Genomic DNA, 15,394 nt, shown 5'->3' with positions numbered 1-15,394 from the left:
AGTGTGAAAAGTACAGAAATGCATCATAACATTTTTAATTCAAAATAAGTTAACAAAAGTTAAGCCCTCCCCCCTCCCCTAAAAAAAAAGCGTACTTATATTTCTTTTTTCTTTTTTTTTTTACTGTTGGAGTAGAATGCAGCACGCTCATCAAACACTCATCCATGAGAGCTCATGGGGAAGAGTAATTCTATATAAATTTTTTTTAAATTAAGTTTTGGTTTTGCGCAGCCTCCATCATCTGTAAATTTGCATGCCTCTCCTCAGCAATATTAATATTTTTATAGTTTAAAAAAACTTTCTGCTCTATATAGCATTTCTCCGCAACAGAATAAAATAAAGGCGTTTTCACTACCTCTTCTGTGAGAGAAAATTGCATGTCAACCATTTGACAAACCAAGCAATGATTCTATCGTATATTAATGGAGCTCAACATTTGCTTCCTAAACCTCTGTAATACAAGACACGACTAGCAGTATGTCGAAAGTCATGTCTAAACTCAAAATTGAACTTTGTTTAGACGTTTCACCTCCCGTGTTTAACAGATCGGCCGCTTGAGTGGAACTCCGAGACTAGCCCGTGCTAGATTCAGTGTTGTTCAAAACTAATGAAGTTTTTATTGAAAAAAAGAAATAAAATGATTGAGGCAATTGTGAACAACAAATGTGGCTGCGCCATATGTCGACTACAGTGCTAGAAAGCGCACAATTTTTTCTCAGCGTTATTAGTGCTCCTCTTTGGACGGATGTCGTAGTGGTCACTGCCAGCTTCAGTCTGCGCTTGCCGCTCTTGAAGCTGTTCCAACTATCCAGGGACTTTAGTTCCAGCTGAAGAAGGCTGCTCAACTTGCAGCACACAGCTAGCAGCTTGCGGCAAGCATAAAGTATTCCGAGCTTAAGTGAGAATGTTTTATATGACACTAGTTCTCTCGGCAAACACTTCGCGCAAGAGCACCTCGACGTGGCCGGCACCCATTGCTTCCGGGAAGTGCATTTTTTTCTCCGTGGAAAAAAGGGTAAAAAAGAAGCTTTTCCTGACATTGCTTCCTGGCACTCTACCGCTGAGCATAGAATACTACCCATTGCAAAGGAACTTTCAACCTTGAAGCTATGGAAAAAACATCTTGATCGCTGGCGCCCAGAAATCCGCTTTGCGGCTGCCCGAGTCGCTCATCTGCCTGCCCACTGGTGACATTTACGGGTAGGGAAAAATACCATATTTACTCAAGTAATAGCCGCACTGTTTATGAAAAAAACCTGAGGTTTCGCTTTTCCGCGGAGCACGCAGATTGCCAATCACCGCGATCGACAGCATGATTCCAGCTGTTTAATAAATGGAGATAACGTCTTCGCTCGAAGATACCATTTGTGAAGATTGCATTTGTATGGAGAATCGTGTTCTCGATCTGGTTATTTGCTATGTTATTTATGCGTAACGCAATGATTGGCTCTATATGTGTTCTGTGGGAAAGTAGACGCAAGGGCCTTGTTCATAAATAGTAGTGCGGCTATTACTCGAGTAAATACGGCAGGGATTTTTCACTGTTGCCAGTAGAGAGTCGCCTCCTGGAAACCTCGCTGCCGGTGTAACTTAAAAATTCAATAACTTCACGGAAAATTTTTATTTTTATAAAATATTTTAGTTATTAGTTGAGAAATGGTTATCGATGCAATCTGACAATTTTCAGCGAAATCGAAGATTATAAAAAAAATCGGCAGAGTTTCTCTTTAAAGTACTTCCCAACACTGCATTCCTCCAGGAACTGCTTAGTGTAGTTAGTTCTTACTGGCACTTGTAGGTGTGTGGCCCAAGGGTTTGTTGAGCTTCTTGTAAAAGCATTCTTCCTCAAACGATATATATATATTTTTGAATGGATAGTTAACTTAGTACTATTAATGTCTGCTGCAGTAGTCAAGTCTCAAGGAACTGCCTTATGTGCTTACATCAACGTGTTGAGCCAACTCTCGGACCAGCTCTTTCGAGATCTGTTGGCACCTTGCCCCGCTCAAACTCTAGTTACACATCCTCCAGAAACTTGCAATCTGTGCCTCGTGTGTTGTTTTCATATATGTCCCACTCTATGGCTTTGCCTGCAGAAGAGGCCCTAGCCACGGTGGTGGTCCACCTCCGGAGCTTTGGGCGATGGGCCGCTGCCGTGCCCAGCCGCTTCCCGCTGCAGCTGCTGCTTCATATCTTGTACCGGCTGTATGCGGACTCGAGGGAATCTGCCCTGGCTTCCAGTGTGGATGAGTAAAGGCCCCCGAGCTTGCACACTGAAGGCTGTGGTAAAAGCTAATCCCCCCATTTCTTTTTTCTTTTTTTTTCAGGGAGCTGTCACGTCTTGTTGTAAACATGACCATGTTGCCACCGTTCTATTGCCGGAGCCTTCTGAGCTTCCTCAGCTGCATTGAAGTCAAGTTTCCTGACAGGCAAGCACTTTAAGTCTCCCGCCTGCTCTCAGATCGAGGGGTTCCTTTGGCACTCTGGTTCTCTCGAGGATAGTGTTCTATTTGAAGTGCAATTGAAATGCAGCTGAGACTATGACTAAGAATGGGATACTTGACCCTTCCTCCCTGGTATGTGCAGGGTTGTTCTTCCTAAGCCTCCCAACTGTTACAAAAATGTTGCAAAAGGGAGGATGCCTTGGACGTATTTCAAGCTAGCTAGGGTATCGAGTACAAACTCTGGGTAAAAGGGAGGCTGTTTTTATGAGAAGTCAGCCAGTAATTGAGTGCATATTTTGTACTGCAGTGTACTAAACCTTTTGAATGAATTCGCCGCATTTAAAGGGGTAGGGAAACAAAATTTCAGCGCTCATTTTTTAGCTTTAATGTGTTGCATGTTGCACCCTAACCTCAAAAACACCAGTCTTCCGTTGAAAAGCACGAGAAAACTAATTTTAAAGCTAAATAAACAATCTTTCAATGTGCACCTGGTGGATGCATGCGGAGCCTATTTGGGAGGTAGTCTAGCAAGGTTGTGGAATCTGCTACGTAGCCGTGACGTAGCAGATTCCTTCGGAGCAGCGCCGCCTTTTGGAATTTCAACATTATCCTTTTTAGCTTTCCTCCTAGCTCAACTCACAAATCGCGCATTGTACCAAACGGTCCAAGAAGACGGAAAGGAAGGACTCCCCTCTTTCTCGGACCCTCGTTCGTGCAACCAGAAACAGCCATTTTCCCTCTAGAAGATTAGCACGTCCCTCAAAACTCGAACAAAAGTTGCTTTCTCCTCGCCGTTCAGCCCTAAGCTGACAATGTTGTGGAAGCTACGTGCTCCTTGGGCCAGTCACATGCTCGTCACCCCACGGGTACTTCGAACGGCTCGGTTGTAATGCGCTGACGCTATTGACACCACCACAACGCTGACAACGCCACCAAGGGCAAAGCTCATAAGTACGCCTGCCTTGCTACTCCACGAACGCGGGAAATCTTTTCTTTCTGTTTTTGTTTGCGCCGGACATCCCATGACGCATCGGGCTCTCCGCTCGCTTCTCTTCGAGCGCTCGCTCGAGTGCACCGTTTGGAACGAAAAATATAGCCAATCCTTCAAAATAGAAACGTGCGATTATCATTTACGGTAATTATCCGTCATGCTTGACTCATTTCCGAACGAAATTTGAATATTTAAATTTTTGTTTCCGTACCCCTTTAAGGAGGGACAAATAGGATGTTTTATCTTGCATAAGTGCGCTTTGTATCACAGAAAGCCTAAATTCTTTCCAAAGCTAAGGGTAGCGGTGTTGATCTATGGAATGCATGTGTTTTGACCACCTTTAAACAGCTGAAAAGAACAACACAGCGCGGCAGGTGTTCAGTCTCGGGTCATTTGCAGCTTGATTGGTTATGGGCATCCAATGTTGCGTGGCATCAACATTAAAACTTGTGATCTTGTTAGATGTCAGACATGTCAAGGCAGTGGTGGCTTTGGCTGTCAGTAGCACAATGTATACTTTGAGCCATGAGATGACATGGCGCCACAACGGTTATCTTGATTTTGTGTGTGAGGCTCCCTTTTATCTTTCTTTTTATTTAAATGAAAATAGAAAGTTTGTTGCTTGATCAATTTTGTAACTGCCTTTGTGAACATCTTGTAAAAATATTTGTGTTGCCATGCAGGTGTTATTAAACCACGTGAGAAAATATTTGCTCACTGAGAGGTTGCATATTACATTAACATTATTACTTTAACCTTTCTTTCAAACATGCTTGATGAGGCAGCTCTTTGTTCTACTGTCTCACTTCTTCATTTTGTTAAGGTAGTTTTTCTTTTTAGAACGAGGCAAACATTTTGCAAAAGCTATTTCATTTTTAAAAACTCATTTAAAATTGAGAATTGTAAAAAAAAAGGGGTCATGAAATCTGTACTAAGGTAGTGTTACCTATGCCTACCTAAAATCAAACAATAAATTAGATGCGAATGTTTAGACAGTGTGAGGTAGGTCTGCCTTGTAATTGTTTGTTTGAACACAAGGTCTCGGGAGAAAGGGCGGAGCGCACTCTGTAATGGTTTCCATGGCATTCCGTCGCACCCCCCCTGTGGATCCCACACCTTAAACATATTCTGCGTTAAAAAGAAGGTGGCCATGGTGTCCACAAAGAAGTCAACCATAAAAGGGTTTAAAAATGTGATACTAAGTGTGCTAATTTCTAAATGCCATAGATTGTCCTAAGCCATGGTATCCTGTAGGATTCGTGTCTCAAATTATGTTGCAATATGACAGCACTGGTTCGTGCTGTAGACGAGGAATTTCGCCAGCGCAACAGGACTGCTAAGCTGGGGTCTTTCGATGGGAGCTGGAACACTTTGAAACAAAAACTGTGTTAGGAGTGGTTCATTATAGTTTTTTTGTCTCTTGAATTCGGTCATTGCTTTGAAATCGGGCAGGGTTCAGCATAAATCGGATTTATTTTGGAAAAGTGCAGTACCCATCGCTGGGCGTACGGCGGACTTACCTACCTACCTACCCGTTATCTGCCAAAGGCGTTGTGACATCACCGGAGGCATCTACGAGCCAATTTAGAAACGTCGCCTGACACGGCCGATGACGTCCCTTTTTGCTAGATTCCCTTCCTCCCTTCTTCTCCGGCAGGCAGCAAAATTTTAATTTGCCAGCATACATTAAAAAATTGTATATTAAAAAAAAAAAACTTCCGTTATTTTTTTTATTTTTTTTTTAATATAAGGGTGCTTGCGTTGCAACTCTTCAAGCTTTTTTGAATACTAAAACCTCTATAGTGTAACACTATGGTGCCTGGGAAGTGCGTCCACCTGACGTATTTATATAATGAAAATACTGTAAGTGCGCAGGCGAGCTGGTGGTAGCTAATCATGTCGTTTAACGCCCGAGACGTTCCCTCCTGTGTCTGTTCCTTCGACTAGAAGATTTTTTTTCCTTTTCTGCACTACAGTCTCGGGTGTTAAATGACATGATGTTTATTATGTCCTCATTTTTGGTTTCTCGATTTTCACTCGATAAAATTACATTTGTGTCGCACTGTTGCCTGCCTTGATCCTGGCGGCGGCATGGCAGCGAAGGGGGTGGCGCAGATGCCTTTTCTGCTGCACTTAGTTCTGCAGCCAGACAATGGACGGTAACTAAAGAAGATGCGAGATGAAATGCTGCAACGACAGTGACCCTTGTGTCTGCTCCTTTTATCATTTCTACAACCAAGTGCCAAGATCACAATGTCCGACAGCATGGCATGCCGGCTCCTGCGACACAATTTGCTGCCACTTTGGAACCACTTTTGATGCATGGGCGGTATAAGGTGATAAACACACCGATCGAAGACGTGTTCTGGATGCCGCAGGCTCGTACGACGCTTCTCCAGATTAAAATGCGCCAAAGCGATAATTGAACCCGGGGTCCTCGAGTTTTGGGTGCGAGTTTCCTCTCCATGCGATCGTGTGCATCACCCGATATTTCTAATACAAAAAAAAAAGAAAAAAAGAAAAAAAAGGTAGTTTTGTGGGTCAAGTACACCAGCGTTACAAGTTAATGTGCACAATCTTAACGTTTTATGTGTGGTTGGTTCCTTTTTGACAGTTTCTGACGTAACGGGGATATGCTCGTCTGCACCTGGTAAGAGTTTGGATTAAAGGGGGACCCCAACCAGAAAAAAATATTTCTGCAAAAGGTTGTATTTGAAGACTTTGACGAGCATGTTGGGACAGATGTAACAGTAAGAAAGCACAAAACAAAAAGAGGGACGAAAACAGACATGTACAAGCTTTCAGTTTACAACAACATATATTTCACGCCAGCTAAGCTTGCACCAACAACCGTCGGTGGGGAAGGGGGGAACGAGCAAGAAGGAGAAAAGAAGGGGGAGAAGGTTGAGAGGGAAGAAAAGGGGGAGGGAAGGGAAGATAGCGTTTCCGCATCCGCTTGTTTTCGTACCTCTGTTCGTTTTGTGCTTTCTTACTGTTACACTTGTATTTGAAAAATGCCATATTTACACCCACCAACATCTAGAGAGTATTCCCAGAAAGTTTCATTAGTTTACACTGCAGAGTTATTTTTTATAATTAATTTTCGGTCTGCTGATGCCAAAGAAAAGGTAGAGGTTGGAGCTCTTTCAACGCCTTTTTTTTCCTTTCCACTTTTTGGCGTAAATTTCACTTTTGGAAAACTATTGTTAATTGGACAAAAGGAAAGACTCATTCATGGTTTTTCCTAACAAGAATTTTATGGGCAATGCAGCTGTGGAATTTTTTTTTACTTTGTGGATGTCGTTTATAAAAGATGTTAAGATTTTGGCGACAACATAGAAGGCAAAAAATTTATTTGATTTTTCACTGCCAATGTTAGCATAAAATAAATTACTTTTTGGAAATTTTGTTTTCACAGTTGCACTCTCCAGGCATTCCGCTGCAGGCCTAGTGAAGAAAAACGTTGGGTATTACATTACTTTTCTAACGATAGTTTTCCTAAACAAAGTCAGTGTGTTCCTGATAAAAACGACTATAATTTCTTTTACAATTCATGTACACAGATGAAAGTTAGCACTGCATTCTGCCTTGCAACTGCTATAGTCAGTTACAGGTTAAGAAGGTAGCGGCAAATGCCCCTCAAAGGGAATCAGATATCCCTCCGCCACCTCCGCATCCAATAGCGTCCCACCGTTTCCGTGACGTCGCGGCCAACGCGCGAGGAGGGTCTTGCCTTTCTGTACATATTTGCTTTATCTTTCGACTCTGACTTAGCATTGTGGAAGCCACGAGAGGGAGATTAGAGTTCTCCCCCACCGACGGAAACAAATACGACTTTCGGGGATTAGCTTCCCCCCCGATGGATACAAAGGCTGCTTTCAGGGGCTCGGTTCCCTCTCCGATGAATACAAAGGTCGCTTTCTTAAAAAGTGGGATCGGAGACGAGTTGGAATCCATTGAAGCGGAACAAGGAGCGTTTCCAGTGAACTCTTCTTTCGACTGCGGAGAGATTTGAAACGGGCGCATCACACTTGTGGGAGGAGCTTCTCCTACCTTCTTGACTTGTAACCGACTATAGTACATAGTGTAAATTTAATTCATATTAAGCCAAGGGTTCAAAAGTTGACCCTTTTGGGTAGTGTCTCCCTCCCCTTAATGGTATTCATCAGTTACTTTGGTGCACTTAAACTATGAGATGGCCGTTTTGTAGTATACAAATGCACTGGTGTTTTTGGTCGATGCATATTATCAAACTTTTAGGGAGACACAGATGACAATGTTATAGTAGTTTGCATATCATTGTCTTTTGATTATGAATGTGTCAAAAAATAGTCTTTGCAAAATGTTTGTCTTCTTTTTTAAACATCTTAAGAATATTTTTTAAAAAACAAGACCGCAGCGCCATGTGCTGTCACATCAAGTTTGATGGAAAAACATTTTGTAGTCAATACCATAATATCCCGAGAGATAGCCCACCTAAAATCGAGTGCAAATTGGGTGAAAAAAAAGGAGTGGGCTAGCTTTCGATGTGTAATCAAGAAAAGTCAAAGAAATGCTATTTTTAGATTGTGTGTCCCTGCCGCATTTGTTATCGTGGCAAGGGCCAATGAAGTTACAATGACTGTACTTTCCAGTCAGCAGTGTTTGCTTATATCTCTTCATAGCTAACTAAACGCATTCACGCCAAGGTCATCATTGATCCTAACACTATGATTGCTAGAAGTGAGCTATCTTTCGGTGTTCAAAAGATAATAGCAAATCAAGCCAAAATTAAGGATGGGTTACCTTTCGGGGGTGGGGCATTTCTCGGTATTTTACGCTAATCTAAATAATATGGGCAAAATGAGATGAGCGAATTTCACTTTGTAAAGTTCTCTTTATCTCGCTAAACATTATCTATGTAACAGCTTTTTGCAAGATGCTCACAAGGGCTATTGCAAAATCGACTGAGCAAAGGGTTTCTAATATATCTTTGTTTAACTTAAATCAAATAAAGACGAAAACCACATTCAGACAAATTCAAGATAGCTACCAAAGTCCCCGCGGTGGCAAGCTTTGAAGAAAAAAAAGGCATTCAAACATTTTTGGCAAGGTAAGAAAGCACGAAGAGCGAGACCTTATCGCTTTTCCGTGTGAATACCTGCCCAGGTTTATGAAAATCCTCTTTCTCCTCCTGGCGGCTCGTCCTCCTCGCAGCTTTCTGTCACGTACGGCACTCTGTTTCCTCTGCAGGAATGTGGCTCTCGCGTGAATGGGCAATAACTTGTGGTTAGAGAAGCGTGGACGGAAACTTCCGCAGCAGCGTCTCCACACCGGTGGCCTAATCTCGAGTCAAAGCTTAGAGTTTGCGGGCTCGTGTTTGGTTGATGGGACGCAACAATGTTTCTTCCCGGAAGCGCCTGGTACTCTGGCACTGAGGGAGCGTCCTTGTGCAGCATGCTGCCGGAGAGTGTGCTGGCACAGGCGGTGGAGACAGTGGCGCAGCCCAGCCGAGCACAGTGCCTGGAAGCTGGTCTCGAGAGTTCCCTGCTGGTCCTAGGTGTGGCGGTGCAGCGGCCGGTGCACGTTTTCAAGCCCAAGGTGCCAAGGGGTGCAGCCGCACCTTACGCTTGTGAAACCAGAGGCAGTTGTATGGTGAAGACAGATATTTTGGGGGGCAATTTTTTCTCTTTTAGACTCGGGGGGGGGGGGGGGGGGGAAACTTTCTGTGGCATTTCCGAGGAGAGGATGAGAGCATGTGCGCAGCTTTACTCGGCGCTCAGTCTGGGAGAGGGCACACATGCCCGTACCTTCAACTGCATTGGCACAGGAAGTTGCCCCCGAGTATAGTGCTATTAGTACGCTTTTGGGTATCGTTTTGATATTGCCCTTAGTCCTATGGCATAACTGAAAACTGAGTTGTTTGAGTGTACCCATAATGCATGAAAACAAAAACAGTAGAACAATGAATTATGCAGTGCCTGTAGATGTATACCCAAACAATTAATAGTACAGTGGTAGCCACTATCATAAGCACTTCTAAGGGGTAATCACACAGGGGTGAAATCCCTCCCTTTGCACCTCGGGATAGGCATCATTTGGTAAAAGCGTCGCGCCTTTGTGCAGAGCCGTGCTGATGTAGACATCCCAGGGGGTTAAGGGGACCTTTTGCTTGGGCTGCACCAACAGTCTCCGCCTTGGCGTGGGATCTCTTCACAATTCGCGGCATTTTGTTCACATGTCCGGCAACTTTACCGATTTTGCTCAGCAGAATGCCGGCGGTGGCATCGGGATCACCTGACTTGTTGTGGCTTACGCTGTTGCGCATGTCGTCCGAGGCGCCCGAAGGAGTCTTCGATATTCATCAATGCCTTCCCCAAGCCGCTCCTTATGCAACTGGTTTTAGATTCCATGTTCTTTGTGTTTCATCCACCCATTCAAGAGGCATCTTTTTTAGCAGGAAGCAGTTGGTTGTCTTCTGCATCTAACAGCACTGCTGCCATAATCACCTATCGTCGTTTTCATGGACTCGGCTCCCTGCCATTCATGTGTATTCTGGAGTTGGGGGGAGAATCTTGCTGGTTCCGCCGACCACTGGTGTCACTTATATCCCTCAATGAAAAGCATCCCCCATGTGAATACCCCTTAAAGCGCAACAAAATGTGTTTGTCATTATTACCGCGACATTTTATTATCTCTTACGAAATAATAAATACAGTAGACTCTCGGTAATTCGAAGCTCACAGGGACAGCAAAATGCTTCGAATTAAGCGAACTTCGAATTAAAAAAGCACATATAAAACTGAGTTTATTTTATTCAGTACTCACTTAGAAGAACTGGTCGATCTTAGATGGTTTTCGCTGACGCATCCGCGCCACCGTCACTCGGCTCTGCAAGTTACGTATGCATCGTAAGGCGTCTTCGGCATTCTCTTCGCCCGAGAAAAAACGTTCTACGACGCCCAATGCAGTTTCCGCATCAGCGGCACTCGGCATGGGAATCGACGGCGGCGAGAGTTCCTCGTCGTCAGAGTCATCGTCACTTCCTTGCACCACCACACCAGGCCTAACCACTTTGATTATTTCGACGTCCGAAAGCGGACCAGAGACCTCGACGTGCTTGTCAACATCGACATCTGCTTTGACGACGCACTCTCTTCGACTTCTTGCAGCACCTTAACTTTGGTAGCGAGGTCCAGTGCACGGTACTTACACTGTTGAGCCATCGGGATAGTACCAAAGCAGCGCGACGGAGCGATTGTTGGGCTGTGCGAAAGCACGTACGAACGAGCCAACACACTTTCGGATCTTCGTTGTCAAAACTCCCGCTCGCGCCGTTCCGCCGAACACAGCCCAGCCTTCTCGCCACCCTACTCTCTCCTCTCGAGGGGAGAGCGCAGAGTGGGAGAGCCCAAAGCAGATAAGCAAAGAGCCGCGCGCGCAAGGCTGTTTGTTTGCTTCCTCGCCGCCGAGCCGCAGCGCACCGTGGCGCCGTCACACATTGCATCAGATTGCATCATCCCTAGTGCGGCGACGCCAGTGACGCGGCCGCGGGTCATGGCGTTGCGTATTCGCGCTTTGCATTTGTTTTTTTCGCTCCCGGGGTTTCCGGACTTTAGGCGCAGACAAAAAAATCCTGCGAATTAACCAGCTCCCAACATTTAGCCTTCGAATTACCGCGTGTTTTTCTCCATAGCATTGTACATGCGATTGCCGGGACCAGGCCCATGCTTCGAACTAACCGAAAATTTGAATTATGCGACTTTGAATTACCGAGAGTCGACTGTATAATAAATGTTTTCGCAAGCTCCACAGGCTTTGAGGTGAATGTCAGCTTGCCGATTATTTTCTGTTATATTTAGCCTTTCAGGGCTCAAAAGATTTTGATTGCGTCTTGAAAATTCCACAAATCGTAACGAATCTCCGGTACCAAAGTTTTTTTCTTTTTTCCTCCGGTTAAATTTTTATTTCTCCCGCTTCGTACGTTATCGAGGTTTTCTCTGGTTCTTGCATTGTCTTCAGGAGCAATGAACGCTATAAGCGCGAGGAAGCTATGAGAGTGAAGCAACAGGTGGCACCTAACCTGGTTGTAACGAGTTTCTTACTGGAGCCATGGCACGGGCGTCAGCTTGGGTCGCCAAAGACGTGGTGACTCTTCCCTGTGCAGCTGGTGTTCAGATACATCCAGAGGCTTGTCTCGAGCCGGGGGCTTTCTGCACGTCGCACCTGGCTGTTGGGCAACCAACTGATTGACCTGTGCTGCAGCATCATGCTCTACCAGGCCCCAGATTCACTCAGCTCAGGTAGGCTGATCAAGAGACGTGCCCAATGCTAGCAGCAGTTTTAAGCAAAGTATTCTTTCTATATTTCTAGGGAAGTTCACAGTCCTTTTGCAAGTCTGGAACAGAACCTGTCTCTCTTGTCTTAGTTTTGGTCTTGGTGCAATGGGTTGACTAGTTGGAAACATGGAAAGTTTGCCATCCTTGACATTTGAGCTTGAGGAGGAGGTGGTCATAAGAAACACAAGTAAGGGCTCTGCTCGCCCGGCACGACAGATTGGGAGCGACGTGTGACGAGCGGAACCAGATGCGCGGTAGTTTGGCCGTACTGGAGTTGGAAGGATGGTTATCAACGGTCAGGATTAAGCTGTGGTGTAGCGAAAAGAATAAAATTGGTTGACCGACCCCGTTATTTTTTTCTCGAATGTTAGAAAGCAGGAAAAGGACACCTATTTATTCATTAAACTCTCACAGCGCATTTGTGTCATTATTGCGAGAAGCAAACAGTAGTGAAAATAAACTCATCCACGTTTACAGCACTACCGTAATATCCCGAGTCATCGCCCATCCCCGAGCCATCGCCCACCCCATTTTATGGGCAAATATCGATTTCCGGAAAAACACCGAGTCATCGCCCACCCCTTCAAATACCCCAGCGCGGACTCTGGGATCCGCGAACACTCATCCTACCCGAATGACGCGGCCGCGGACCTTACAGTTGGAGGACGTCCGTGACAAAGTAAAACGAAGGAGGGAAAGACACTTTTTTTGTTTACGCATTTCCTCCGTGAGCGACCCCAAAGTGGTCGTGTATCCGTGCGAAAAGAAAAAGAAGGAGATAACAAAATAAGAGTTTGTTAACGTAACCGCGGAGTGTTAGGTCAAAGTCTGTCTCCGCCGAAGTAAGGTCACCGCGAACCCGCTCCTTCTTCCCGCCCGTCGCGACCGCTGTTGTGCAATATTTTAGGCAAAGCCAAAGCGTAAATAAAGCTTTGCTGGAACGTCCTACACAGACGTTTACAGAGCGTCCCAACCGTGCATTGATAGCCCGCCGTGCACGGACGCACGTATGTACGCACCAAACAAGAAAGTTGCGCAAGAGCTTGCAATTGACAAGGCGCCCGACTTGGCCCAACGCCAAAGTATTTGCCAACGCGACCACCGGCGTTCCCGCTTTCCCAGCATTGCTCTTGGTCGCTTCTTTGGTCCGCTCGCTCGCTCGTTGCGCCTGATCGGTTTTTCTATTTTCTTGTAGACTTTTCTTTCTTTTTTTTTTTACTAACTGGGAGAACATAATGGTGACATTCTTTCACGGAACAAACGTTCGTGCTATATGCAGATCGGCGGTGTTTCTAGCGCGTATGCAAGCAACGGACTTCGCTATAGTAAAATATTCTTTCGTGAGCATTTTTTTTCTATAAAACAATGAAACTAAATCGAGTTTTGAGTTTGATGTATCTCTTGTGCATCAGCGCTAGGTACGCAGAGAAAAATGGGCGTTTTTTTCCGTTTTTTTTTCAAGTGTTTGTGCTCACCCACCGAGACATGGCCCACCCCACTTTTTTAACAAATTTCAGGCGGTTGGGGGGTGGGCGATGACTCGGGATATTACGGTAATTATTGATTTGTCTAATGCGTTCCAGTCCTTGACTGTCTTGCCAAAACAGGAATTCTTGCATAGCTCGACCATTTACTTTTCATTTGACTATGGTTCCACCAGTCACATACCAAATGTTTGTTCCTGGGTCAGAGTTGCGAGGTGTGCTCTGCTACCTGATGGAGTCGTCGGAGGACGTGGACGTGCAGAGTCGCGCCAAGCTCCTGTATGCAGCCCTGTACGCCCTGTCAGAGTCCAAGGTGGGTCTGTGGAGGCCCGTGCGGGGCACCAGTCTCTGAGCCGTTGCCTTGTTGCAGGCGAGGCAGCTGCTGCAGCTGTGCTCCAACGGCCCGGTGAGGGACAGGGAGCTGGACTGCAGCACCCTCTGTGAGTGGCCAACGTCTGTACTTCTCTTCGCGAGTGGGCTTCAGTTCGATTCCGCTCGGCAGCTAGGAAAGCTATGAGTGTGCACTAACGCAGTCGCCTACCAAGCTTCTGGACTTCATGGGGGTCAATCGAAGTTCCAAAGAATCGAACAATAGACCTTACTCAGATTTGCATGCCATCTGATGAATGTGACAACCTTCTTCAGTGGCCTGAAACATGGCTACCCACGCTTGAGGTTTACGGGCAAAGCACTGTCGTGGGAAGTGATGCCGCACTGCTGCTGTGTCTCGCTGTGCAACCACCGGAGAAATAGGAGAATAGCAGAATTAACCATACGGATTGCATTGTTTTTCTTTTCAATCTCAAGTTTTCAAGCTAATCTTGGAATATTTGTAGCGTTTTACTAGAACTATCTGATTGACCAAATGGCAGGGCCCGCATTGCCTACTTCGACTCTGTCAAATTTTTTTTAATCTAAGGAGCACTACTGTATTAATGGCTGGTTAAAGGGACACTGACAGGGTATCTATGCTCGCTGAGGTTTTTAGCTGTACGGGACATATATGAGAGCCCAACTACCCAGAACAGAATTTGCGGCTCGAAATTTGGTTTCTTTCCGCCCGAAAACCGCCGATCGAGCACTGACCAATTTGAGTTGCGCTCACTCTCTTCTCCGTTGTTGCGAGCCGTTTTCTAAGGTTTAGACACAACCACCAAATTTAATCAAAGTCGTGGATCATTGAGGCACACACTTAATATTAAAAATAGAAAAAAAAAAATGCAACCCATTTTTTGTGGCTTCTAAAAAGCTGCAAATACGTTGATTGAAAAAAAAAAAAAAAAAAAAGTTCCACAGAGAATTGGAAGCATTCTGTGCGTTCCCTGCATAATTCTCAGCGTGGCGTCGTCAGTCTTGGGTAGTAACGCGTTACTAGTAACGCGTTACTGTAACTTCGTTACTTTTTTAGTAACTTGTAACTGTAACGAGTTACTTTTTTAAAATGTAACTTGTAACTGTAGTTCTATTACTTTTTTCTGAGGTAACGATGAAAGTAACGACGTTACTTTTGTCATTACTTTCCAGAGTTTTATGAATAATATATCACTGAACGAGGGTACAATTTAGATATTCCTAGCACTTTTCAAATCGTCTATTCCGAAATTTCGAGTGTGAAGTCGGCCTTAAACAAACTTGTTAATACGTTTTTTCTCACGAGTCACGACCCGAATATAGCCACGTGTAGATTTCATGAAAAATAAATCTAGTTATCTTTACGCAGGAGCTTGTACTTTGTGACTGAACACTTACATTTTCGTGTCTTGAAGCACTATCTGTGGTTTAATTGTGGCTTTTTTTTTCTTTTTTCTTGTGAAAACGCTTTTTAATTGGGGGAATCAACCGTGAAACAACAATACACGCGGAGGGCACTGCGCATGTTTCGTATTTTGATTGGCGCCAGTACTCCGCACTGCGCATGTTTCGGATTTTGATTTGCGCCACTACTCTGGCGTGGAAATTTTCAGACACTAATTTCGAGAAGCAATTTCTGGTAAGTTACAATATGAAGTAAAAAGCGTACTCTTTAATTTTATGCAATAAAACTTGGTGAGGGGCGTTTTCTAGTTTTTCCTAATTTTTTGTGTTATAGAAAAGTAACTGAAAGGTAACGTCGTTACTTTTTAAAAGGAACTGTAACTGTAACGAGTTACTTTTTTC

The 15,394-nt window shown here is 44.7% G+C and overlaps 1 protein-coding gene across 3 annotated transcripts in view; it reads left to right on the top strand.

The window, feature by feature from the left end:
• Positions 1-15,394, top strand: part of LOC8023313 (AP-5 complex subunit beta-1) — a 60,875-nt gene that overhangs the window by 26,221 nt on the left and 19,260 nt on the right. For 2 of the 3 annotated variants that reach the window (XM_040220346.3, XM_042287540.1), the window contains 6 exons: positions 2,097-2,250; positions 2,328-2,429; positions 8,871-9,015; positions 11,582-11,717; positions 13,444-13,550; positions 13,608-13,677. In XM_040220346.3, the coding sequence (XP_040076280.2) occupies positions 2,097-2,250; positions 2,328-2,429; positions 8,871-9,015; positions 11,582-11,717; positions 13,444-13,550; positions 13,608-13,677 (714 nt within the window). Of the gene's footprint in view, positions 1-2,096; positions 2,251-2,327; positions 2,430-8,870; positions 9,016-11,581; positions 11,718-13,443; positions 13,555-13,607; positions 13,678-15,394 lie in introns of all 3 variants that reach the window. The other variant, XM_042287541.1, reaches the window with a different exon arrangement.

This window comes from Ixodes scapularis, unplaced genomic scaffold, assembly GCF_016920785.2.
Source record: "Ixodes scapularis isolate PalLabHiFi unplaced genomic scaffold, ASM1692078v2 PGA_scaffold9__187_contigs__length_104089568, whole genome shotgun sequence".
In the NCBI taxonomy this organism is placed as follows: domain Eukaryota; kingdom Metazoa; phylum Arthropoda; class Arachnida; order Ixodida; family Ixodidae; genus Ixodes; species Ixodes scapularis.
The sequence above is the reverse complement of the archived record's forward strand: the minus strand, read 5'-3'. Positions and strand labels throughout refer to the sequence as shown.